The sequence below is a fragment of the Aquarana catesbeiana genome, linkage group LG09, assembly GCF_042186555.1.
Source record: "Aquarana catesbeiana isolate 2022-GZ linkage group LG09, ASM4218655v1, whole genome shotgun sequence".
Classification (NCBI taxonomy): Eukaryota; Metazoa; Chordata; class Amphibia; order Anura; family Ranidae; genus Aquarana; species Aquarana catesbeiana.
The window spans coordinates 60858310-60885100 of record NC_133332.1 but is presented as its reverse complement, the minus strand read 5'-3'; the positions used below and the strand labels follow the sequence as shown (position 1 = coordinate 60885100).

The 26791-nt window shown below is 44.2% G+C and overlaps 1 protein-coding gene across 1 annotated transcript in view; it reads left to right on the top strand.

The window, feature by feature from the left end:
• Positions 1 to 11895, top strand: part of LOC141107715 (cytochrome P450 2H2-like) — a 96837-nt gene extending 84942 nt beyond the window's left edge. Inside the window, exons 8-9 of the mRNA XM_073598636.1 lie at positions 10649 to 10790; positions 10909 to 11895. Coding sequence (XP_073454737.1) covers positions 10649 to 10790; positions 10909 to 11090 — 324 coding nt within the window. The 3' untranslated portion in view covers positions 11091 to 11895. The remainder of the gene's footprint in view (positions 1 to 10648; positions 10791 to 10908) is intronic.
• The last annotated feature ends 14896 nt before the right edge of the window (positions 11896 to 26791 follow it).

Here is a 26791-nt window from a genome sequence, read left to right as displayed (position 1 = left end):
CGCACCCGCACTGTGGTGCCAATCACATGGGATGTCTGTGCAATGTGAGTTCAGCAATACAGTTGTATGGCTGAACTTGCATTGGATTTGCATACAAAAGGTACAGGGACTTTTTTTTTCCCGCACTGGAATCGGATCGCATGGGTGTTCTCACCTATGCAGTCTGATTCCTGTGTGAGTTCACAGTTTGCGCTGCGATCTGTGCACCAATCTGGGGGTGTCATTAACATTGTATTGACAACCACAGAAATTCGTAGAGGGCAGTGTGAACTGCCTGCGGGAGAGAAGCGATGTGGGAACTGGCGCTGGAATCGTACTGGTTCTTGCATCGCTACAGTGTGAACCTAGGCTTAGGGTTTTGGGTGCATGCCCCTGCCTGCCTACTCCCCTGTGATTTGACTGAGTGGGAGTCTGTCAGCAGATCCCAGCCAATGATTCATGGCCATGACCTACTGACTCCACAGCCCAGAGCCCGGTGTTGACAATCAACACCAGGCTCTGTACAGAGGGAATGCAAAGCATGGAAAATAAACAAATCAGTTTATGGTAAAAATCAGTACACATTACACACATTGTTAGGCACACAATTAACCCCTTGGATGCCCCTAGATATTAACCCCTTCTCAGCCATTGTCATTAGTACAGTGTCAGTGCATATTATTAGCACTGATCAGTGTATAAGGCTAATTCGCGAATTGTAGGGAGACAATTGCCACAAAATCACACCGCAATTGGGGTGCCATTGCACGTAATGGGATTGCAAGCGTATCTGTGCATTGATTTGGGAATTGCGGGCAGAATCACAGCAATTCAGCTCATGATCCAGAACGCCTACGTGTGAACTGAGCCTTAGTACTGGGTCCCACTATAAGTCGCTCCTTCTTTACAACCGAGGGGGCGCAGTTTGCCATCTTCGCCCTGGGCACCAAATGACCTTGTCCTGGCACTGTTGGCCCCTTAAACGACGATGAAGGGAATCCGGTTACAAAAGACAAAGAGATGGCAAAGATTTTGAATATATACATACAGGGGGCTGCACATACAGGGGTTCTTCCAAAGAAGTGGGTTCTTAAAATAAGTGGCACTTCTGCTCTTGCACTTCAGCGATTTGCACAAAGCAAACCATAGCAGATTGCAGGTGATCTCATTTTCATATTATCTCTCCTTCTCTGAAACATGCACGCTTTACCTCTCCTCCTCTTCACAATTGCAGCCTCTCTCCTCAAGCTCTCTTTTCTACATCCCTCTGCTCCACCACACAATCTGTACATATCACCCTCACTTCTCCCCTCCCCCTATTACTGCACTCATCACCTCTTTCTAACTCTAAGCCCACTTGCTAACATACCCCCCAGGATACTGAAGCATGTCCCCTCATACAAATCATATTCTCATATTACCTCCCTCACTCTTCTGCTTCTCCTAATCGCTGGAGATATTTCCCCAAACCCTGGGCCTCCCTTATTTAACTGTACCCAACACACCCATCACCATCTCCCTACATCCTCTGGCAGTAGTCGCAATCTACACAATTTAGTCTCCATTCCTCTTCTTCCCAACACCAGCCTCCCTCTCTCCTGCGCCCTCTGGAACGCCCGCTCTGTCTGCAACAAACTCACTGCTGTTCATGACCTCTTTGTCGCTAATTCCTTCAATCTACTTGCTCTCACCAAAACCTGGCTCCATGAATATGACACCCCTTCTCTTGCTTCCCTCTCCCAGGGTGGCCTTCACTGGACTCACTTCCCTAGGCCTAATGGATGCAAGGGAGGTGGAGTGGGATTCCTCCTACCCCCCTAGAGCACCTTCCAGGTTATTCACCCTCCTCCCTCTTTTTCCCTCTCATCATTCAAAGCCCACTGTATACGTCTATTCTCTCCTACTTCCCTAAGAATTGCTGTGATTTACCGGCCCCCTGGACCATTATCAACTTTCCTTGATGAGTTTTCTGCCTGGCTACCCTACTTTCTCTCTTCGGATATTCCAACAATCCTTCTCGGTGATTTCAACATCCCTGCTAATACAAACACGCCTGCTACTTCTAAACTTCTTAGTCTAACCTCTTCATTTGACCTGAAGCAATGGGTACAGGCTTCTACTCACTCTGATGGCAACACCCTTGACCTTGTATTCTCCTACCTATGCACTCCATGCAACTTCTCAAACAATCCTTTTCCTCTCTCCGACCACCATCTTTTTAGTTTCTCTCTCCCCCTGTCTTCCACCACCTTTCCCTCCAATCGCCTAACCATCACCCGTAGAAACTTTCGCAACTTCAACTCCTCTCTCCTCTATTCTTCTACTGACCACCTCTATGACAAAATCTCTCCCCTGTCCTGCCCCAACCAAGCCACGTCCATCTACAATAAATCTCTGTCCACCACCCTGAACAAGCTCGCTCCCCTCACTACACGCAGAATCAGGCCTCGACCCCTACAACCCTGGCAAACGGATGACACCAAAAGTCTCAAAAAACGTAGTCGTGCTCTTGAGCGTCTGTGGCACAAGATTAAGTCTCTCAAAGACTTCAATCAATACAAATCTGCCCTCCAAAAATACTATTCTTTCCTCCACACTGCCAAGCAAACCTATTTTACAACTCTTATTAACACCTTCTCATCCAATCCCCGTAAACTCTTCTCTACCTTCAACTCTCTACTTTGTCCTCCACCGCCTCCACCCACTGACTCACTCACTGCCCAGGAGATTGCTAATCACTTCAAAAACAAGATTGATACAATCCGTGATGAAATCTCCATTCTACAGGTATCTCCCCCAGCTAAGACCCCATGTCAACAGGTACAACTGACACTCCCCCTATTCAAATCTGCTACTGCAGATGAAGTTGCTAAACTCCTTTCCATCGCCCACCTAACCACCTGTCCCCTGGACCCTATTCCCTCTCAAATGCTACGGTCACCCTCTGACCCCATCCTACACTCTCTAACCCACATCTTCAATCTCTCCCTCACCTCTGGCATCTTTCCCGATGCTCTAAAACATGCACTGGTCACCCCCATACTCAAAAAGCCGTCCTTGGACCCTACCAATCTTAACAACCTACGCCCTATCTCCTTGCTCCCCTTTTCCTCTAAACTCCTTGAACGCCTGGTTTACAACCAACTGAGTGACCACCTCATAAAAAACAATCTTCTTGATCCCCTTCAATCTGGATTCCGCCCTCAACACTCCACAGAAACTGCTCTTCTAAAACTCACAAATGACCTACTAACTGCAGAAACCAATGGACACTATTCTGTACTCCTACTTCTGGATCTTTCAGCTGCCTTTGACACGGTTGACCACCCCCTCCTCCTCAAAAAACTTTATTCCCTTGGTCTCCGTGACTGTGCTCTTCAGTGGCTCTCATCCTACCTATCCCAACGCACCTTCAGTGTCACTTACAATTCTACTTCCTCCACTCCTCTTCCCTTCTCTGTCGGGGTCCCCCAAGGTTCTGTTCTTGGACCTCTTTTATTTTCAATCTACACCTCTTCCCTGGGTCAGCTGATAGCCTCTCATGGTTTTCAATATCATTTCTATGCTGATGACACGCAAATCTATCTCTCCACCCCTCAACTCACTCCATCAGTCTCTTCACGCATCACTAACTTACTAACCGACATATCTGTATGGATGTCACACCACTTCCTCAAACTCAACTTGTCCAAAACTGAGCTTATAATATTTCCTCCCCCACGTGCCTCTTCCCTTGACTTCTCTGTCAAGAGCAATGGCACAACCATCCACCCATCCCCACATGTCAGGTTGCTAGGTGTTATCCTGGATTCTGAACTCTCCTTTCAGCCCCACATCCAATCACTTTCCAAAGCTTGCCGCCTCAACCTCCGCAACATCTCTAAACTACGTCCCTTTCTAACCAATGAAACCACAAAGCTCCTGATTCACTCCCTGGTTATCTCTCGCCTTGACTACTGCAACTCACTCCTCATTGGCTTACCTTTAAACAGACTATCCCCCCTGCAGTCCATCATGAATGCTGCTGCCAGACTTATCCACCTTACAAACCGCTCAGTGTCTGCTACCCCTCTCTGCCAATCCCTCCATTGGCTGCCACTCGCCCAACGAATTAAATTCAAAATACTAACAATAAGTTACAAAGCCATCCACAACTCTGCCCCCAGCTACATCACTAACCTAGTCTCAAAATACCAACCTAATCGCCATCTCCGTTCCTCCCAAGACCTCCTGCTCTCTAGCTCCCTCATCACCTCCTCCCATATCCGTCTCCGGGACTTCTCCCGAGCCTCGCCCATCCTCTGGAATTCCCTACCCCAATCTGTCAGACTGTCTCCAAATTTATCCACTTTTAGGCGATCCCTGAAAACTTTCCTCTTCAGAGAAGCCTATCCTGCCTCCATCTAATAACTGCACTATTTTCTCCATTAGCTCATCCCCACAGCTATTACCCTTTTATATAACTTGACCCTCCCTCCTAGATTGTAAGCTCTAACGAGCAGGGCCCTCTGATTCCTCCTGTATTGAATTGTATTGTACTTGTATTGTCTGCCCTAATGTTGTAAAGCGCTGCGTAAACTGTCGGCGCTATATAAATCCTGTATAATAATTAAAAAAAATAATAATAATTTTCGCCCTGGGCACCAAATGACCTTGTCCTGGCACTGTTGGCCCCTTAAACGACGATGAAGGGAATCCGGTTACAAAAGACAAAGAGATGGCAAAGATTTTGAATATATTCTTCTCCTCAGTCTTCACAAAGAAAACAGGGGATACAGTAACTAAGACTGCAATGTTAATTTTAGTAACACGTCACAGAAAGCACCCTCACGGCTAACAGAAGGCCGAATCAAAAAAAAGACTTAACATATATAAGTCACCGGGACCAGATGGCTTACACCCGAGGGTTCTTAAGGAACACAGTCAGGTGATAGCCAGACCATTGTTCCTAATTTTTATGGACAGTTTACTGACTGGAATGGTACCAGCTGACTGGAGAAAAGGCAACATGGCACCTGTGACAGACCTAGCCGGGAGAGAGACTTTTGGAGGGGACTGAATGCTAGCTTCTTGCTGATCGATCGTGGGCCCTGGCATTTGGGGGAACAGTGTTCTTTGTGAGCTGTATGCCTGGGGACCCTTGAGGTGATATTACTGTGGATTCGGGTCCTGGTCCCCCAGGACACACAGACTCCGGGGACCCTGGATTTGCCATATTAGAATAGTGACTGATTCATACAGTTGGGACTCCTACTGTTAAATGGTAATGTCATCAATTCCAGCTACCTGTCTGTTGTCTGCTAAAATGTGTATTGTAAATAAGTCTCTAGTATGGCATCTAAGAGTCATTAGATCGCCATTGTTGTTTCTGTTTAATTAACTCTGCTATTGTGATAATGTTGATTGGATTTTCTGAACTACAAGACCGCCAGTCTGGCCTAAAGGTCAGGTCTGAGTCATCTAGGTGGCTAAAGGGATTAGTTAATTAGCTCATGTTAATTAGGTTAATTAGGTTACAGCTGTATTGTTAGAGTAATATGAGCAGAAGGTCTGCACCTCCTCTTTTATTGTATAAAAGAGCCTGTATTCCTGTCAATAAAGAGAGATTCCTGGTTGAACTTACATACAGCCTGCCTGGTGTTTGTTCTGAGCTATCACAACTGGGTTAGAACGGCACATAGCTGTAGTTTTAATCCCGGAGCATTGGATGACCGAGCAATCAGATGGTGCGATCTGCAATCTGATTCTATAGCAGCAGAGGAGTGTCGGCAGAGTGTAACCGAGCGAGCAAAGGGGCTCGTTACAGCACCAATATTTAAAAAAGGGCCGAGATATATCCCTGGGAACTACAGGCCAGTTAGCCTAACATCAATAGTCTGAAAACTAGTGGAGGGAATGATAAGGGACTATATACAAGATTTTAGTAATTAAAACAGTATCATTAGCAGTAGTCAGCATGGATTCATGAAGAATCATTCCTTCAGACCAATCTATTAACCTTCTATGAAGAAGTGAGCTGCCATCTAGATAAAAGAAGACCTGTGGATGTGGTGTGTATCTGGATTTTGCAAAGTAAACGATTACTGTACAAACGTTTACTGTACAAGCTAAAGTATGTAGGCATGGACCATAGTGTGAGTACCTGGATTGAAAACTGGCTACAGGGGCGAGTCCAAAGGGTGGTGATAAATGGCGAGTACTAAGAATGGCCTGGTGTGGAAAGTGGGATCTCCCAAGGATCTGTCCTGGGACCAATCCTGTTTAATTTATTCATAAACGATCTAGAGGATGGAATAAACAGCTCAATCTCAGTATTTGCAGACACAAAGTTAAGCAGGGCAATAACTTCTACGCAGGATGTGGAAACCTTGCAAGAAGACCTAAACAAAATAATGGGGTGGGCAACTACATGCAAATGAGGTTTAATGTTGAAAAATGTAAGGTGATGCATTTGGGTGCCAAAAATACGAACGTAAGTTACTCGCTAGGGGGAGAACCTCTGGGGGAATCTAGGATGGAAAAAGACCTTGGGTCCTAGTACATGGCAGGCTCAGCATGGCATGCAATGCCAAGCTGCTGCAAGCAAAGCCAATAGAATATTGGTATGCATTAAAAGGGGGATTTACTTCAGAGATAAAACAATAATTCTCTCAATCTACAAGACTCTGGTCCGAACGCATCTTCAGTTTGCCATCCAGTTCTGGGCACCAATCCTCAGGAAGGATGTGCTGGAACTGGAGAGAGTCCAGAGAAGGGCAACAAAGCTAATTAAGGGAATGGAGGACCTCAGCTAGACTACAAGCATTGAACGTATTCTCTCTGGAGAGGATATGCTTGAGAGGGGATATGATATCAATGTACAAATACCGTACTGGTGACCCTAGTATAGAGAAAAAACTATTCAGTGAAAGGGAATTTAAAAAGACTTGTGGCCATTCATTAGAATTGGAAGCAAAGCGGTTTAACCTTAAACTGCGTAGAGGGTTCTTTACTGTCAGAGCAGTAAGGATGTGGAATTCTCTTCTACAAGCAGCAGTATCAGAAGGGAGCCTCGATACTTTCAAAAAAACATTAGATGGGCACCTTAACGACCACAACATACAAGGGTATACAATGTACTATTGACATAAACAAATACACACACACAAATCATAGGTTGAACTGGATGGACTGGTGTCTTTTTCAACCTCATCAACTATGTAACTATGTAGGTTGTAGCAGACAGGTCTTGGTAAAGGACTACTCCGGTGTATGGGTGCCGAAGTGAGCGGGCTGATCTGGCCGTGCAGAGGAGACGCTCCTTAATATGGAAGAAATTAATCTGCATCAAGACGTCCCTAGGGACTGTGTCAGGGAGGTAAGCTGGCTTAGGAATCCTTTGTGCCCTGTCCATAAGGAGATCCCTGGGAGACAATAAGCTTCAGAAATAATAATAATAATAATAATAATAATAATAATAATAAGCTTCAGAAAGAGCTGTTGCAAGTATTGGATCAAACCATTCAGTTTAACTGCTTCAGGGACCCCCGTGATCTTGATGTTATTACGACACGAGCGGTCTTCAAGATACACAACTTTGTAGATCTCTTACACTTGCTCCTCATGCACATTGACTATTTCATTGTGCACCTTAACCACTTCAGTGATCTGGTTTTCCAATTGCTCAGTGCGGTCTTCTATAAATTCCAATCTGTTAGTGCATTGCAAGCGTGTTTGAAGGGAGAGAAGCATAGTTTTCATCAGGGGCATCAGAAACAGGAAAGGCTGCTAGAAGTGCTGCATGTTCTGCCTGCAGCTCTGCCTGTGTACCCGGAGTGTCAGCTCAAAGATGCTTGGCAAAGGGGTGTTTGTGAGGCAAGTGGACAGGGGAATCAGCTGCTCTTAGCCTTTTCTCCTGGTGAGGCTGTGAGGAGGTGGCGAGAAGATTCACCAAGTCAGCGTGCTGGTTCTGAGCCTCATCTGCCTGTGAGGTAGGAGGAGGTGGAGAATGGCTGCTCTCCTTGGTGCCATTAAAGTTCATGTACGTGCAAAGGCAGGCATCCCAATACTTTTGGTAATATAGTGTATGTATAACTGTTGTGTATATGTAGCATTTCCATTCCCCTACAAACCATGTAATTTGCCAGCATGGCTTAATGTTCCTTCTACTGACAGTCTAATTTCTTGCCTTACCATATATGGGAATACTAGAAGCAGATGAAACTTAAATGATAACTCCACTTTTGTGGGGAAAAAACAGCAAATAAAGAAAAAAAAAATATATGGCGTATACAATTGTAACCCATGTTATATTGTAATTGAATATTTCAAAAAAATTACTTTCCTTTTTAATCTGCATCCTCAGTAATTTTCTGGAAAATGCAATGCAATATGGCTACCAGAATGAGTACAGAACACCCCCCAGAAAGATCTTTTCCTGCTTGTGTGATTGGCTCACTGATTTTCCCAGAAGTCTGCACTAAGATGCAAGTCAGATTTCAGGCATCCCCTGCAACAAAAATTGCATTTTTGGTGAGATACTCCCAATAGGGACACGTCTAAAGGAATGCAGGCCCAGCAGCTTTCCTCATTAGTGCCCTGCAGCCGTAGCAGCTGATTAAAAATTATGAAGCTACTCCCATTAGACTCACTTAGCACAAGGGCACAGAGAAAAAAAAACTGATTTCTTCCTGAATAACAAAAGGTAGAAATCTGCAACAAAGTTTGTTAAAATCCTTGCAATGTACATAGATTACCCAGAGGGGAATATTTTTTTTCTCAACAAAAGTAGAATCACACTTTAAGCCAGCCTTTATGGGAAGGTGGGGGCCAGAAACTGCTCATTTTTGGAGACAAAAGTACTTATAGTTTACTTTAAAGCCTCGTACACACAACCAGATTGTTCACCAACAAAATTGTGGAATTTTGACCGAAGGGCGTTGGCCCAAATTGTCTTGCATACACACGGCCACACAATTGTTGGCCAACAATTTTACGAATGTAGTGACGTACTATGTTGTTTTTCAGCTCTTTAGCACCACCCTTTGGGCTCCCTCTGCTAATTTCGTGTTAGTAGAAGTTTGGTAAATATTGATTTGCGCTTTTCAGTTTGCGCTTTTCATTTCGTGCTTTTCAGTTTGTTTTTGAACGGCCGATCGTCAACCAGCCATGTTGTGGAATCGGAGGAGATAACGTATTATTTATTATTGGCGTTGGAGTTATTGCTTTGACATAATTTTTTTGGTTGAATAATGATTTGATTTGGTAAATTTTCTATATTTTTGGATGCATAGAATGCACTTTTTGACTATTTTCTATTGGCAGATAGCATGTCTATTTTTTTTTTTTTTTTTTTTTTTAATGCACAATAAAAAAATTGTGTGAGAATAATACTTGGCTATGTCTTTTACTTCACATGACAGTTTGGGAGTAGGCAGTTACATTTAAAAAAATATAATGTAAAATTAACAAGGGACACCAACATAGTTGTATCTTTAATCTTAAAAACTACGGGATAATGTTGCCCAAATAAAAAAAAAAAAAAAAAAAAGCATAATGATATTATTCTTGATATCACTAGAAAATTTGTTTGCAATAACTCCATCAGTATCCCCAACAAAGCAGCTTCATTATTATCCCATTAAAGAAGAAGAGAATGTGTGCTGCATTTCCAGATTTCATAATTAGCCACATCACGAATGCTAGTTTACAAAACTGACCACTTCTGGCTCGTTCTTGCTTCCGAGCATGCGTCCGTGTTTTGACAGACTTGTGTACATACGCTTGGAAAATCCTACAACACACATTTGTCTGCGGAAAATTTTAAAACCTGCTAGCCAACATTTGTCCACGGAAAATCCGACAACAATTGTCCGATAAAGCATACACACGGTTGGATTTACCGCCAATAGCCTGTCATCGAACATTTTCCGTCGGAAAGTCCGATCGTGTGTACACAGCTTAAGACTCATACAGACACAAGAGGAGCATGCTGACACACACACACACACACACACACACACACACACACACACACACATACAAATACATGTGCACACAATTTTTATCTTAAGAAATATTCTTTTTGGCATTGTTTTATATTCTGTAGTCTAATATTTCACAATATATTTGATGTGATCTTGTAATTTTATGCTAGTTTGTTATTATACACACTTATTATTTTTACACAAGAATGGAAGGACTTTTCAATTTGAGAACATCTCACCAATAAAATGTGTTTCTGTATGTTTATGAAATACAAAAAAAACAAAAACAAAAAACAAAAAAACAAAAATTCTAACAGAGGGTTCATCAAGGGCACTATGGACAAAGGTTCCCCAGGCACATGTGTCCCCCATCTGGGCACCCTTGTTTCTCAGGTGTTGGATAGGGTCACACTATAGGCTAATCCTGGGACCACTAAGTAGACATAGTCTTGTGAAACAAAGTGTATTCTGGACTCCTGATCAGACCTAGGACTGATGTAACATGGAACATGAGTGTATATGAAGAGCTGGGCGGGCATAGTCAGAGTCTCAGTTCACCGCCCCTGCAAAGCTGTACCGTGGGCTGTAATCTAAATTCTTTCTAGACTTTATAATACTTTCTTCTTTTTAATATTTTAGTACTTTTTGTAATACTACCTTCTACATCTGTTTCCAGTTAACCAAATACATTTTTTTAATTTTAGGGAACTTTGGTGTTTCCAATCCTAACTTCAGTCTTGAAGGACCCCAAACATTTCAAAAATCCTTACAAATTTGATCCTGGACATTTTCTAAATGAGAATGGCACCTTTGAGAAGAATGATGCCTTCATGCCATTTTCAGCAGGTACCATCTTGTAGTTAATTAAAAGTATAGATAGTCATTTTTGGATAGACAGTGGGTTCTTAATTTAAGCCATGCTTTTCAAAAAGTGACAGTTGTGTTTTCTCTCTTTTTATCCCAGGAAAACGTATGTGTATGGGGGAGGGTCTGGCTCGAATGGAACTCTTCCTCTTTTTTACAACCATTCTGCAAAGATTTACTCTGAAACCCACCGTGGACAGAAAGTACATAGAAATTACACCACAACCCAACAGCAATGCTGCCTTAGCTCGCGAATATGAGATGTTGGCTGTACCTCGCTGAAAGACCTTGTCTGGTGTTATTGGAGAGCTTGTTCATGTTTTAGGCTTCATGCACACTGGATGTTTTCAAAGCTGCTCCTAGGAGCATCTGGCTTTTTTTCCCCCTGCCTTTAAACTCCCCTGCATGTTAGCCTGTGTCCATGCACACATAGGCTTTTAGCAGCGTTTAGTAGCAGGGGCTTTTAGAGGCAGAAACAAAAACACTGCCAGTGAGTCCAGGAGCAGCTGCATTTTGGCAGAAAAATGCTTGATGCTTGCAAACGCATGTAAACACTTATTAACGCTAAGCACGTTTAGAACTTGAGCCGTAATTCATTTCAATGGTCAGAATAAATTATTATTCTAGCCGAGGAAATTAATTAATGCTCAAGCGTTTGACATCTGTAAATGTGCCTAAACGCGCCTTAACGTGTTACATACTTTTACAAGAGTCAGATGTTTTTTCTGCTAAAACGCTGCTGCCAGGAGGAAAAGTTTACAAAATGTCCTGTGTGCACAAGACCTTAAGAACACCTATCACTTTACAATTTGTAAATAATGATGCAATATCTTGAGGACATTCATTGTTCTCTCAATAAAATTCTATAAACCAAAAGTCTCCGAACGATAGCACCTGCTGGGATCCTGAATTTATTTCAAAGCAGGAACATCATTTGACTGGAATCTGTCTGTTAACCTCATGATTGTGTGGGATACCTCTCTGGACACATTATTGTAGGCTCTGCTAGGCCCAGAAATGGTATGTGAATAATTCAATGTTATATGTAAAACACTTTAAAATATGAAATAAAGTACCTGTTAAAACATACTGACCTTTTTTGTTAGAAAAGTCTTGGATGCAGTGAAACTTATGTAGGATTCCCTAACTTGAGGATTGTGTGATTGTGTGTTAAGGTGGGGCAGTGCTTTTAAGTTTTAATATTTTTATTCAGTATAAAACTCAAAGTACAAAAGTATATGTGGGACCATTCGCCCTGCAATGGTCAACATGGCCTAAATGACATCATAGGTAGGGTATACAGTAAGGCACATAGTGATCACATCATGGATTTATAGCCTACATCACAAGCATCAAGTTCAAGGGTTGAGGAGTGATATGGTGCTGTACAACTAACCCTCAAAAGGGGTGTGGGGTCCAGGGGAGTGTGGCTAACCCGCCACCCCAAAAGGGAACACACTGTGGTCGGGGCTTCCCACTCCTCGGCTCCAACACCTGAACATTACCTAATAGTTGTGCAGCATTCAGCGGAAGTGGGTGTATGCCCAGAGGAGAAGATAATCATTGTTCTGTCAGGTAACATGCAAGTATTGATGGGTAGGGAGTGCCCAACACCATTATGATATCAAATACTTAAATTAGTTAGTTCCGTAAAATCGAAGGCCAAAGCCCAGTGCCACAAAAAAGAAGAAAGGAAGAGGAGAAGGAAGAAGAAGTATGGAAGAGAGGATAGAGAAGTGAGCCTACTGGGGGAAAAAGGGATAGAGCGTAGTCAATTTGAGATCAGGGGTGTAAAGGGACACCTATGAAGGTGGCTCAGGGATCCCAGATCTTTTCGAATGTTTCTGTGTGGTCCAGGAGTACACTTGCCATCTTCTCTTGTTTCATAATCCATAAGACAATTGTTTTTTCCAAGCTTTGGCTAGGGTGAGTTTGGCATCCAGGAGCATAAAGAAAATCAGGCGTTGTGTACTCCTGGAGGCTTCCTGAACTGGAAAATTGAGAAGAGCAATTAGGGGGGACGTTTGGATGGGGAACGTGGTGATCTTACGCATCCAGGAGAAGTTCTTATTCCAGAAGCTTCTTAGTCTGGGGCAACCCCACCAAACATGATACATATCACCTTTGAGGTCACACCTTCCAAAGCATAGGGGGGATGACATCGGGTATAGCTTGGCCAGTCTCAAAGGAACTAGGTACCATCTGGAAATTACTTTTATGCTAGCTTCTGCGAGGCTAGAGCTGAGGACACCCTTGTACGATTGAAAAAGGTTTCTGTTCCATGTTTCTAGTTTCCAGTGTTGGAAGAGATCCTTTTCCCAGGCTAGCATGTAGAGAGTCTTAGAGCTATTGGAGGCCATTGCCCTATAGATCACCGTGATCCCCCCCCTCTTCTCATCGGCCTGGCCACACCATTGTTCATAGGTAGTGATTTGGGGGCCATTGGGTTGTATTGCATAGTTTGTGCAGGAAGTCGGAAATCTGGGTGTACCGAAAGAGCTCGGATGGTGGCATGTTTAGCTTGCTAATGCAGAAGAAGGCTTTGGAGAGTGGGCCCATGGGTCTGAGGAAGTGCCCTATTCTATATAGCCCTTTGTCAAGCCACCACCAGAAGGCTTTGATGTTTAGCCCTGGTGGAAAAGCCGGGTTTTGAAATAGGTGCTTTAGCAGTTCGATAGGGGAGGTCAATTGATTGAGTTCCTTCAGGCTGTCCCAGAGGGTAAACGAGTGGGAGAGTTTTGGGGACAATATTGGGGGTCTCATCTTTTTTGGGGCACCATAGGAGATAGTCAAGGGTGTGAAGTGGGACCGCCTGGCGTTTGTTAAGTATCCAGTCAGGTGATTCCCAGTGAGAGTAAACTGCTGAAATCTGGGCTAAGTGAGCAGCTTGAAAGTACCAAAGTATGTTTGGACGACCTAGCCCCCCTCTTCTCTTGATCGGAAAATGACCGCTTTAGAAAGCCTATGTTCCCCCTTTCCCCAGACATATTTGATAATCTTGGCTTGAAATTGTTTTAGGTGGGCCTTGACTATAGGGATAGGAAGTGCTCTGAAGTAGTATAAGATGCGGGGGAGTAGCATCATTTTAATCATGTTAATTTTGCCCAACCAGGATAGAGAGAGCTGAGACCACCTGGACAAGTCTTCCTCCAATTTTTTGAATAGCTGGGTGTAGTTAGCTTGATAAAGGAGTTCAACCTGGGAGGTTAATTTGATCCCTAGGTAAGCGATAGACGAGTTATTCTATGTAAATCAAAAGTTCTCTCTAAGCCTGGTAAGCAGAGAGTCCGGGATATTAATGTTAAGTAGTTGGGATTTATTATAGTTAACCAGGAACCCCGAGATCGACCCAAACCCATCCAGTAGCTAGCAAATGTTAGGGAGAGAAGTTAGGGGGGGATAAGATAAAAAGCAGAATGTCGCCTGCAAATAAGGCGCATTTGTGGCACTGGGATCCACAATGAATGCTGTGGATGTCCGTATTATTTCTAATGACGACCGCTAGCATCTTGATTGCTATGGCAAGTTTCAGAGGCGAGAGCGGGCATCCTTGCCTGGTGCCCTTAGAAATGGTAAAAGATTCAGAGTAAAATCTCTGCAGACGCACCTGGGCTGATGGGGTAGAGTAAAGAGCATGCATGATAGTCAGGAAGGATTCACCAAATCCCTATCTTTTCAGGGTGGAGAAAATATAGGACCAGTTGAGAGAATCAAAGGCTTTTTGAAGGTCTAGGGAGAGGAGACATACCTGCCCTGGAGAATCATTGTCCCAGTTCGAGCTGATGAGGGATATGAAGTCAATTGATCTGGGCTCTGCCTCCCAGGGATGAAGCCCACTTGGTCTTTGTTGATATATAAACTAATGAATGAGGCCAGGCAATCTGCAAGGATTTTAGTCAGAATCTTTAAATCATTGTTTATGAGTGAGAAAATTGCTCACTGAACTGGGGTCTTTGCCTGGTGGGGTGGAAACGTAGCTTGCTCATATGACTGCATATATAAAAACCCCACCAGGATAAAGCACCTCAAAGGCTACTATTGCAGTATAAAATATAATTTATTGGACATCAAAAGTACAAAAAACTGTACAAACCCATTGACCGAGTCAGTCAGCTACCCAAAGAGGGGGAACCCCAGCCCCCAAACATCCCTTGACCCCTCCATCCCTCCCAAGCAACTCTCCCACCCAGAAAACCTTCCCCTCACTCCAGCGTCCCAAAAGGGGACCCTATAATCTAATCTCCCCTCAAAAAAAACCCAGTCTTTCCCTCTACCAGCTGGTGGAAACCTCCAAGGACACTCAAAGAGGGCAGATCGCCCAGAAAAATTCTGACCAGGCTAAAAAATGCAGTCTGATAAAAGAATAGGTTGAAAAAAGTCTCATAAATGCATAAACAGTGCTGATCTGGTTGCACTGACTAGATATTGAGCTACCTGCTTCACAAGGTGAATAACTGGGACAATCCCTGTTGTATACAGATCTGTGATGAATATAAGTGAAGCAGGAAGGAGACTAATCCATGAGCTGTGCTCATCCATACAGCCTGGAGTCTGAATATTGTGCTTGGTGATCACACACAGCCTGCATCTGTACAGTGTGGATCGTATACAGAGAGAGGAGTTCCCTTGTTGGATCTGGAGGTGGTAGTGAGATCCAATGTATGGCAATGTGTGTTATGCAGCATGTCAGTGATTTACTTCACAGCTCACTTTATCCCTCACAGTAGATCCATCCACCTGTGGCCATAGAGGGATCTCTCCTCCCCAGTCTGGATCTAGCAGAGAGGACAGCTTGTGACTTACCAGAGACACCAATTCATTTTGTTTTCACAGACATGGATTAGTCTCATTCCTGCTTCACTTGTATTCATCACAGAACTGTATATAACAGGGATTGTCACAGTTATCCACCTTGTGAAGCAGGTAGCACATAGGGTCTGTTTGTCCATTTTTCATCCATCCGCTGAGGGATGAGAAATGGACATCGATGCATTTCTATGGAAAAACGGATGTAAACAAAAGATCATCTAATTACATCTGCATCCGTCAACATCCGTTTTTTTTAAACAAATTAAAGTCATATTTTTACCTCCGTTTTTAAATTGGTAGTGGATATAAAAAAACTGATGAGTAACTGATGTGAACTGTTGAAAAACTGATGTTACATAGTTACATAGTTACATAGTAGGTGAGGTTGAAAAAAGACACCAAAGTCCATCAAGTGCAACCTAAGTGTGTGATTATATGTCAGTATTACATTGTATATCCCTGTATGTTGTGGTCGTTCACATGCTTATTTAATAGTTTTTTGAAAATATCGATGCTCCCTGCTGAGACCACCGCCTGTGGAAGGGAATTTCACATCCTTGCCGCTCTTACAGTAAAGAACCCTCTACGCAGTTTGAGGTTAAACCTTTTTTCTTCTAATTTTAATGAGTGGCCATGTGTCTTACTAAACTCCCTTCCGCGAAAATGGTTTATCCCTATTGTGGGGTCACCAGTACGGTATTTGCGGTATTTGTATATTGAAATCATATCCCCTCTTAAGCATCTCTTCTACAGAGAGAATAAGTTCAGTACTCGCAACCTTTCCTCATAACCAATATCCTCCAGACCCTTTATAAGCTTCGTTGCCCTTCTTTGTACTTGCTCCATTTCCAGTAGATCCTTCTTAAAGACTGGTGCCCAGAACTGGACAGAATATTCTAGGTGCGGTCGGATCAGAGTCTTATAGAGTGGGAGAATTATCGCTTTATCTCTGGAGTTAATCCCCTTTTTAATGCATGCCAATATTCTGTTTTCTTTGTTAGCAGCAGCTTGGCATTGCAAGCCATTGCTGAGCCTGTCATCTACTAGGACCCCCAGGTCCTTTTTCATCCTAGATTCCCCCAGAGGTACCCCCCCCCCCCAGTGTATAGATTGCATTCATATTTTTGCCACCCAAATGCATTATTTTACATTTTTCTTCATTAAACCGCATTTGCTATGTAGTTGCCCACCCCATTCATTTGTTCAGATCTTTTTGCAAGGTTTCCACATCCTGTGGAGAAGTTATTGCCCTGCTTAGCTTAGTATCGTCTGCAAATACAGAGATTGAACTGTTTATCCCATCCTCCAGGTTGTTTATCCCCTTCCCACCGAGTGTACGCAGATGTGCGTACTTAGCTTTTGGAGGTTATACTGGGATGATGCCCGCAGCTGCAGGCATCATCCCGGTACTGTTTTTTAGAGCCAGCGATTGGCTTTCCAGGTATAACAACCGATGCGGCTAAAAGCCGCTCGGCTGTTATACCGGATGAGTGGGAGAGGACATCCCGCCGCTTTTACCGGGCCTCCCGTTCCACTGGGAGGCCCAATCACCAATCCGCTGCTTCTGGCAGCTAGGGACACACTGGTACGAAGCCGTAAGTGGCTTTGTTCCAGTCTCCTAATTGTAAACAGGGAAGCGATGTCATGACGTCACTTCCCGTTTAATCGGCTGCCAATGGTTTTAAAAAAATATACAGTATTCTGAATCACTGAAAATAGCGATCTGAATACTTTGAAGTGCAAAAGAGGGATCGGGGGTCTTTTAGACCCCCGATCCCTCCATAAAGAGTACCTGTCACCACCTATTACTGTCACAAGGGATGTTTACATTCCCTGTGACAGCAATAAAAGTGATCAATTTTTTTTTTTTTAAACATAATTTAATAATATAAAAATAAATAAAATAAATGAGAAAATTTTTTTTTTTAAAGCGCCCCCGTCCCCGCGAGCTCGTGCAGCAAAGAAAACGCATACCGAAGTTGCGCCCGCATATGTAAATGGTGTTCAAATCAGAGTGAGAGCAATAATTCTAGCACTAGACCTCCTCTGTAACTCTAACCTGGTAACCGTAAAAAAAATTTAAAGTGTCGCCTATGGAGATTTTTAGGTACCGTAGTTTGTCGCCATTCCACGAGTGCGTGCAATTATAAAGCATGACATGTTTGATATATATTTACTCGGCATAACATCATCTTTCACATTATACAAAAAAATTGGGCTAACTTTACTGTTTGGTTTTTTAATACTCGCAGACCCACGTGCACTCGCAGACCCACGTGCACTCGGAATACACAAGTATACATAATAAGCAAGTACTCAGACAACACTCAGGTTCTCACAATACACAGGTACCACCTGACACTAACACTTAACACTGCCCACGTGCACTAGCAGCACAAACCTCCTGTTTTGCACTCTGATTTTTAACTCACCACTTAATCCAGTTCCACTAACTCTGGCTTTTAACTCACCACTTAGACCAGTTCCACTTGGTATAAGTTCCAGCAAGCTCAAGATGAGCAGGCTCCAAATGAGTTCTACAGATATTTATTTACGCCTCAAGCACCTGTGACCAATTAACCGCTCCCCTTAATTAGTAGGCTGAAGGAAGGAAAGAAAAAAAAGGCTAGGGAAGCCTGGACAGAAAATGTAGACTCCGTGCTTAAGAGTGTATCAGAAGATCTGTTCAGGAGTCCAGAACGTCCAAGTGGCCTTCCTGGGGGAAGCTTCTATTGATCTGATCCACCTGTTGGCCCGGACTATTCTATCCTCGTTCACGGCTAAGCGGGCCCTATGGTTGAGCCCTTTGCTCACTGATCCAGCATCTAAACAGGCCTGGTGTAGGATCCCCTTTGAGGGGTCCTAATTGGTAACAGGCTGGATAGCGCCATAGCTGGAGCCACAGGTGGGAAATTGGGTTTCCTGCCCCAGGATAGGCATCTGTTTGGTCAAAAGAAGCCTCAGTGCAGAATACACAGTACTGAGTGTTCAGGCCTGGTTGAGATTTCAGAAGGATTGGAGCAGAGGTCAGACATCCTTCCAAAAGTCTGCTAAAAACCAGGTGTCCAGTGGACGAGAGCCGGCTAAGTCATTTTGAGATTGGGCCCGCCCAGGCGGATTGGGTGGGAGCACGTCTGCTTCTCTTCCGGCACATCTGGGTGGCCTTGGTCTAGAATTACTGGACCATCAAGACGGTCTCCATAGGCCACACATGGTCCTTCACCAATACTCCTCCCCCCAGATTTATCTCCACCCTGCTTCCATGGTCAGAACAAAAGAAGCAGGTGTTACTGTCCTACGTGGATTCACTGATAGTACAAGTAGCCGCGGTGCCTGTCCAGAAAGGCGAAGAGCTTCAGGGGGTATACTCCCCTCTCTTTCTTGTACAGAAGAAAAATGGTTCATGGCGCCCCGTGATAGACCTAACTTACCTAAACAAGTTTATAAAATACTAAGATTCAAAATGGAGACTTTATTTACCATCCAACAACCTGTGCAGCCAGGCGATTGGCTAATCTCAATTGACTTAAAAGATGCCTATTTTCATATGCCTGGGGCAGAAAAATTCCACAAATACCTCCGGTTCAGAGTCGGGCAAGAACATCTAGAGTTCACTTGCCTCCCTTTTGGGTTGACAACCTCACCCTGAATCATTTCAAAAGTTCTTCTGGTCGTAGTGGCCCTCATCAGAACAAAAAGGAATATGCTTGTACCACTATCTCGACGACCTCCTGCTACTGTCCCAAGACAAGAAGTAGCTATTGATCCACAGAAAGCAGGTTATCACCACACTGCTCGAGTTTGGTTGGCTCCTAAATTTAGAGAAAAGCCATCTGGAACCAGTTCAGCGCCTGGTATACCTAGGGGTCCAGTTCAACACGGTGGAAAGCACCATCTCTCTCCCAGTGGAGAAGATCCCAGTCATCTGAGGGAGAATCTCATGGGCTCTGAGCTCCTCACGCCTAAAGGCCTCCCAGTGCCTAAAATTATCGGCATGATGGTCTCTATGACCCCCATGGTCAAATGGTCCCTGTGGAGGTTACACCCTTTCCAGACAGGGTTTCTCCGTCAGTGGAGCTCAGGGAGGCTTCAGCGCAGAAATCTGCTCACCTGCCACTCCATTGCCCCCTTTTCATGGGTCACAGTCACGACCGATACCAGCGGTGCTGGTTGGGGAGCCCTTTGCAGATCAGAACTTGCTCAAGGCAAGTGGGATGCACGTCTTCACAACCCAGGCTCAAACATCCTGGAACTACGGGCAGCCTGGTGTGCCCTTAAATTTTTCACTCATCTCCTGAAAGGGGAGTCAGTTTTACTGAAAATGGACAACACCACAGCGGTCTCTTATATGAAGAGGCAAGGGGGCGCTCGGAGCTCCACACTGCTCCAAGAACTCAAGCCCATTATGTCCTGGGCTCAGAAAAACCTGACCAATATTTCAGCGGTCTTTGTGCCCGGAGTCCAGAACGTCCAAGTGGACTTCCTGTTTTGCACACAGTTAGACAACAACGAGTGGTCTCTTCATGTGCAGACATTGGAATGGATTCTGTCCTTGGGAGTTAATCCCGAAGTAGACCTATTTGCATCCCCCTGCAACTTCAAAATCAAGAAGTATTACACTCGGGGCTGTTGCAGCCAGGCATTTGGAGTAGACGCACTGACAGATCAGTGGAGCTTCAACAGGGCATACGCCTTTCCCCCGCTTTTGATCATCCTCAGATTCTTACCGAGACTCCAAGCGGAAGCAATCAAGGTGGTAGTGATTGCACCTTACTGGCCGAACAGGCCATGGTTTCCCCTCCTGACCCAGCTCAGCTTCTGGGACCCGGTGTCTCTTCCTACCAGGCCGGATCTTCTTTCTCAGGGGGCAGTCAATCACTAAGACTGATTGTCTGGTTCTAGAGAGAGAAAGGCTGGAATCTGTCAGAAACCATGAACCAGCCTGAGACAGAAGTACAGTAAAATCACACTTGTTTATTAATAAAAATAAAAAGGTAAATAGAGTAAGCATAGTCAAAGCATAGCCAGAGTCCAGTAACCGGATCGGGTAGTCAGCCAAGCCAGAGTTCAGTAACCAAATTGGGTAATCAGCCAAGCCAGAGTTCAGTAACCAGATCGGGTATTCAGCCAGGCCAGAAGTCAGGGATCCAAGTAGAGGAACAGCAAGCAGGATAAGGTGCCAGAAGGGATGTCAGCAAAGCCAGTCTTTAAACAGGAACGCAGGAGATGGTTTCTTGTGATGTGACCAAGGTGAAGGCAGGAATGAAGTGAGCTGGAGATCTTTAGGTAGGCGGGACTGACAAGCAGATCCACAACAGCTGGTTAACTGTGGAGAGAGAGGAGAGCTGGCAATTAGCCGACAGCTAAGCGGCCAGCTCAGAGAAGGAAGGGCTGAGCCAGCCCTGACAGAATCTTTCGGGTGTGCTTCAAGAGTAGGGATGAGCCGAACACCCCCCTGTTCGGTTTGCACCAGAACATGCGAACAGGAAAAAAGTTTGTTCGAACACGCGAACACCGTTAAAGTCTATGGGACACGAACATGAATAATCAAAAGTGCTAATTTTAAAGACTTACATGCAAGTTATTGTCATAAAAGTGTTTGGGGACCTGGGTCCTGCCCCAGGGGACATGGATCAATGCAAAAAAAAGTTTTAAAAACAGACGTTTTTTCAGAAGCAATGATTTTAATAATGATTAAAGTCAAACAATAAAAGTGTAATATCCCTTTAAATTTCGTAGCTGGGGGATGTCTATAGTATGCCTGTAAAGGGGCGCATGTTTCCCGTGTTTAGAACAGTCTGACAGAAAAATGACATTTCAAAGGAAAAAAGCCATTTAAAACTACTCGCGGCTATTGCATTGCCGGTCCGACAATACACATAGAAGTTCATTAATAAAAATGGCATGGGAATTCCCCACAGGGGAACCCCAAACCAAATTTAAAAAAAAAATGACGTGGGGGTCCCCCTAAATTCCATACCAGGCCCTTCAGGTCTGGTATGGATATTAAGGGGAATCCCGGCCAAAATTTAAAAAAAAAATGATGTGGGGGTCCCCCTAAATTCCATACCAGACCCTTCAGGTCTGGCATGGATTTTAAGGGGAACCCCGCGCCAAAAAAAAAAAACGGCGTGGGGTCCCCCCAAAAATCCATACCAGACCCTTATCCGAGCACGCAACCTGGCAGGCCACAGGAAAAGAGGGGGGGGACGAGAGAGCGCCCCCCCTCCTGAACCGTACCAGGCCACATGCCCTCAACATTGGGAGGGTGCTTTGGGGTAGCCCCCTAAAACACCTTAACCCCATATTGATGAGGACAAGGGCCTCATCCCCACAACCCTGGCCGGTGGTTGTGGGGGTCTGCGGGCGGGGGGCTTATCGGAATCTGGAAGCCCCCTTTAACAAGGGGACCCCCAGATCCCGCCCCCCCCTGTGTGAAATGGTAAGGGGGTACCCTACCATTTCACTAAAAAACTGTCAAAAATGTTAAAAATGACAAAAGACAGTTTTTGACAATTCCTTTATTTAAATGCTTCTTCTTTCTTCTATCTTCCTTCATCTTCTTCTTCTTCTGGTTCTTCTGGTTCTTCCTCCGGCGTTCTCATCCAACATCTCCTCCGCGGCGTCTTCTATCTTCTTCTCCTCGGGCCGCTCCGCACCCATGTCATGGGGGGAGGCTCCCGCTCTTCTCTTCATCTTCTTCTCTTCTTCATCTTCTTCTTCATCTTCTTCTTTTCTTCTCTTCTTCTCTTCTTCATCTTCTTCTCTGGGCCGCTCCGCATCCATGCTGGCATGGAGGGAGGCTCCCGCTGTGTGATGGCGTCTCCAGTTCTTACACATTTTTTTACATCCTGGTATGGCAAAGAAGAAAACAATGTCTTAAAGGGATCGTAAACCCTTGTGTTTTTTCACCTTAATGCATCCTATGCATTAGGCCCCTTTCACACTTATACGACTTGTCCCATGATGTTGTACTGCAAAATCATATGACAAGTCATTCTCCATGATCTTCAATGACTACCATTCATATTGGCACGACTTTAAGTCCCTGCACTACTTTGGTCCAACTTCCATGCGAGTTGTACTCCATAGACCTCAATGTTAAACCCTCAAGTAGCATGCAAATCGTACCTGAATAATATGGACACGATTTCAGTACAACTTTGTAAGCACAAGCTGGAAGCACAAGCCTGACACCATGTATGTTTTCATTTGTTAATGCCAAAGTTGTGGCAAAGTCGTACAAAGTAGTACTGATCTCAAATCGCGGGAAAATCGTGCAAATTCGTGGTAAAATCACGGTAAAATAGTGCCCACTAAATGGTGGTAAAATCGTCCGACTTTGAAGTCGCTCAAGTGTGAAAGGGGCCTTAAGGTGAAAAAATACCTGGCAGTGACCGTCCCCCCAGCCACCCTGTTTTACTTACCTAAGCCCTGGAACTTCACCTGGTGGGGAAGCGCTGTCCCTCTGGCCGGGGTTTTCGGGTCTTGATTGAATAGATTGATAGTAGCGCAGCCATTGGCTCCCGCTGCTGTCAATCAAATCCAATGACGTGGGTGCCGGATATGGACGCAGAATGATGGACTCTGGGAGCTCGCCTGCAAGGTAAGCCCCTGGGAGATCGCTTCTCCTAGGGGGTTATCTGATGTGGGGAGGAGTCGCAGAGGGACCCCAGAAGACGGTATTCGGGGCTACTCGGTGCAAAACTAGCTGCACAGTGAAGGTAAGTATGGCATGTTTGTTTTTTTTGTTTTTTAATAATCAAAGCTTTACAATCACTTTAATCTTCGCTCCACGGGTTTTATTCTAGGCTTTACTTTTATAGACTGTTACTTTTTCCTGTGAAGGACGAATTTGAAGCTACAATTAAACAACCCAACTCAACCAAACATACTGATCTGGAATTGTAAAAGTATACAAGAACTCCCCATTCCCCAAATAGCAGCAATCACCTGTGCAACAAGGGAGGACCTATGCCCCCTCCCCACTATGTCACTTTGATCCCTATGGTACCTGTGCCCTGCGTCCTTGATCTTTGAATGGGCATAAGCAGATGATTGATAGCTCATCCCCCTCTATTCAGAAATCCTGTGTCAATTATCAAAGCTGTAGTACAGCTTCTGTGAATGATCTGATAGGAAAGGGAAGGCATAGTCGGGCTCTTAGTTGTAATAACCCCTGTCACACCGGAAGATTATGGCGGTAGGGTTGGTGGGGTGGGGGTAGGACGGAGGAAGACTTCTATTGAAAAAAGAGTCAGCACAAGGGACACATTATACCAAATGTAAGTTATGTCCCTCGTGCTATTTTTTCTGTATTTAATTCTAGCTAAACTGAGGCATTAACAACTGGTAGATTGAATATTGATATGTAAACCATCTCTAATGCAACATAGGGGTAACTGCACCAATGAAACATTGCCTACTTTATCTCAATGCTCACAAAATACTAGGAGTGTTGTCAAATCTCACATCACATATGCTGTAAATACAGCAGTGCATCATTTAGTGGTAGCTGATGTCAAGACGGCAGTCAATGCTGCTCTGACACCGCCTTTGGGTTCTGGATTTCCTCTCCTAATTTTCTCCTGTAGCACTACCCCTGGAGGAGCCACTGGATTGTTTGGGTCCTTCTGACCCATAACAGTTTGCAATAGGCTTTAATGAACAGGAAACTCCTTGTAAGGGAAGATGGGTTAGACACAAAATGCAACAACAGTAATGACAAAGTAGTCATGAGTAAGGTCCCTTTCACATGGGGTGGATCCACTGAAAGGGCTCTGCTAGCTCAGTGGGGGATCACTCTGTTGATCCCTGCTGAGCATGCAGATTACAGGTCCGTCTCTGCTCACTATGCAGGGATGGACCTGTCAGAGCCCCGCTGTACTCAATGGGGAGATCATATGAAAACAGACATCCTGTCCGTTTTCACCTGATCCCCTGTACGGATGGCGAACGTATCGCCATCTGTCTGTTTTGAGGGGATCTTGTCGGATCGGATGGCAGGCGGGTGTCAGCGGTCACATCTCTGCTGACATCTGCCTACCCATAGAAGTCATTGCCGCTCAGATACGCCTGAAAAACGAACAGGCGGATCCGAGCAGGCCGATCGTGTGAAAGGGGCCTTGCATTGCTTCAATACTGCGAGGGTAAGAGCAATTCAAAAAGCACAATAATTTAGAACCATCTCAGCAACTGACACAGGCAATCATCAGGTCAGAAGTGTGCCTCAAATAGGGTATGATGTTACATAAACAGGGGTATTATCATCCTTAAACCAGTAATATTTAAAGAGGAGAGTCAGGGGCTGTCCCAATTATGCCCCTGGCAAAAAACGAAAAATGGACCATCTCGGTACCTAGGAATTAACAATGATTTTTATAAAAAAAATAACAATTTATTTATACAAATTAATTGAAAAACACTATGCATATTCATATATATGAATAAAAACAACAACTACAGCAGTGCATTTATACTTGTTGTTTGAAAGTGATAAGTTGTCCCCAATAGATGATGGGGATACAAGATGTAATAGATCTTAATGTATAATCCTCTACATGTTTTGTGGTAGAGACCACTTCTTCAGGAGTAGTTAATCATTATCATCTACAAAATAATAAATCATATTAATAATCTTATCTCAAATAAACCATAAAGTAAGATATACAAAAACGGAGAAAAAAAATACAATGTAAAGAAGCACCATATAAACGGGGGAATTTTTGGTCATTGCATTGCTTACCCAGGATAGTCAGCAATCCATAATACAATGGCTATCCTGGGTAAGCAATGCAATGACCAAAAATCCCCTGTTTATATGGTGCTTCTTTTCACTGTATTTTTTTTTCGTTTTTGTATATCTTACTTTATGGTTAATATGATATAAAATTATTATGATTTATTATTTTGTAGATGATAATGATTAATTCCTCCTGAAGAAGTGGTCTCTACCGCTAAACATGTAGAGGATTATATATCAAGATCTACTATATTTGTATCCCCATCATCTATTGGGGGCAACTTATCATCACTTTGAATCAACAAGTATAAATGCACTGCTGTAATTGTTGTTATTATTCATATATATGAATATGTATCGTGTTTTTAATGAATTTGTACAAATAAATTGTTATATTTTTAATAAAAACCATTGTTAATTCCTGGGTACCAAGATAGTCCATTTTCTGTTTTTGGTAGGGGCATGATTGGGGCAGCCCCGGGCTCTCTTCTTTAAATATTATAGGCAATTATTAGATAGCAATATGTGGGTGGGTGCAGTGTGGTGTGGCGGCAGTAACACACACACAGTCCAGAAGTAAAGAAAGAACTTGTATTGAAGTAAACAGTTCACAACAACCCGGTGGAAGGCAGCCCAATCAGAAACACTCACAGATGTCAAAAGCATGTAGAGGATCAGGTCTCAGCCAAGCATCTGACTTGAGGGGTGGAATGCGGCCTGGCTGTCCGAGCCCAAGCGGGATGTTTCCAGAAAGAGTGGCGTGTCCCTAGACTTTCCCTAATCATCTGGATCCTTTCCCCACTGCTAATGCTGTCCTTGACAGATGGGTGACCTGTCCCTACCATTGTCCACACGTGAAATGCGTGCAAAACCCAGGAGAAAGCGTCTTAAATAGACTCTGCCTGACCCAAGATGGCCACCAGAGTCACATGGACTGTCAGCATCCACCCAGATCACTGCCCCAGTAACTTACAAAACCATAGGGGAACCATGTTCCTCCTGACCTCCTGTCCTCATGCATTTCTACTGCAATTGAGCGCCACCTGCCGTGGAGAAAACAGACTGCATCTGTTTACAAGTACCAATGACACCTTAGTAGGGATATGCTGAGAGTTTGGTCAAAACCTACGTTTGGATAAAATCCCAACTTTAGGGATGTTCAATGGAAATCTCTCCACCAAATGTCCCATAATGCATTGACAACAACTGTCATTGGCCAAAGTCTTGCACCTGACCTCTTAAAATTATGTCAGGGAGGCTCAAAGGTAGAGACAGAAGTGATTCCCCTGCAGCTATCGGGGGGTGAGCAACATCCGTGTCCACAGGCCAAAGTGGTGGTCGAAGTGCAGCAGCTAGGGGCAGTGAATGTGTGGGTTTCTTTTTCTAGTAGTGGGTGTGCTATACACCCCAAAAACGTGGAGGTGGTGGTGGA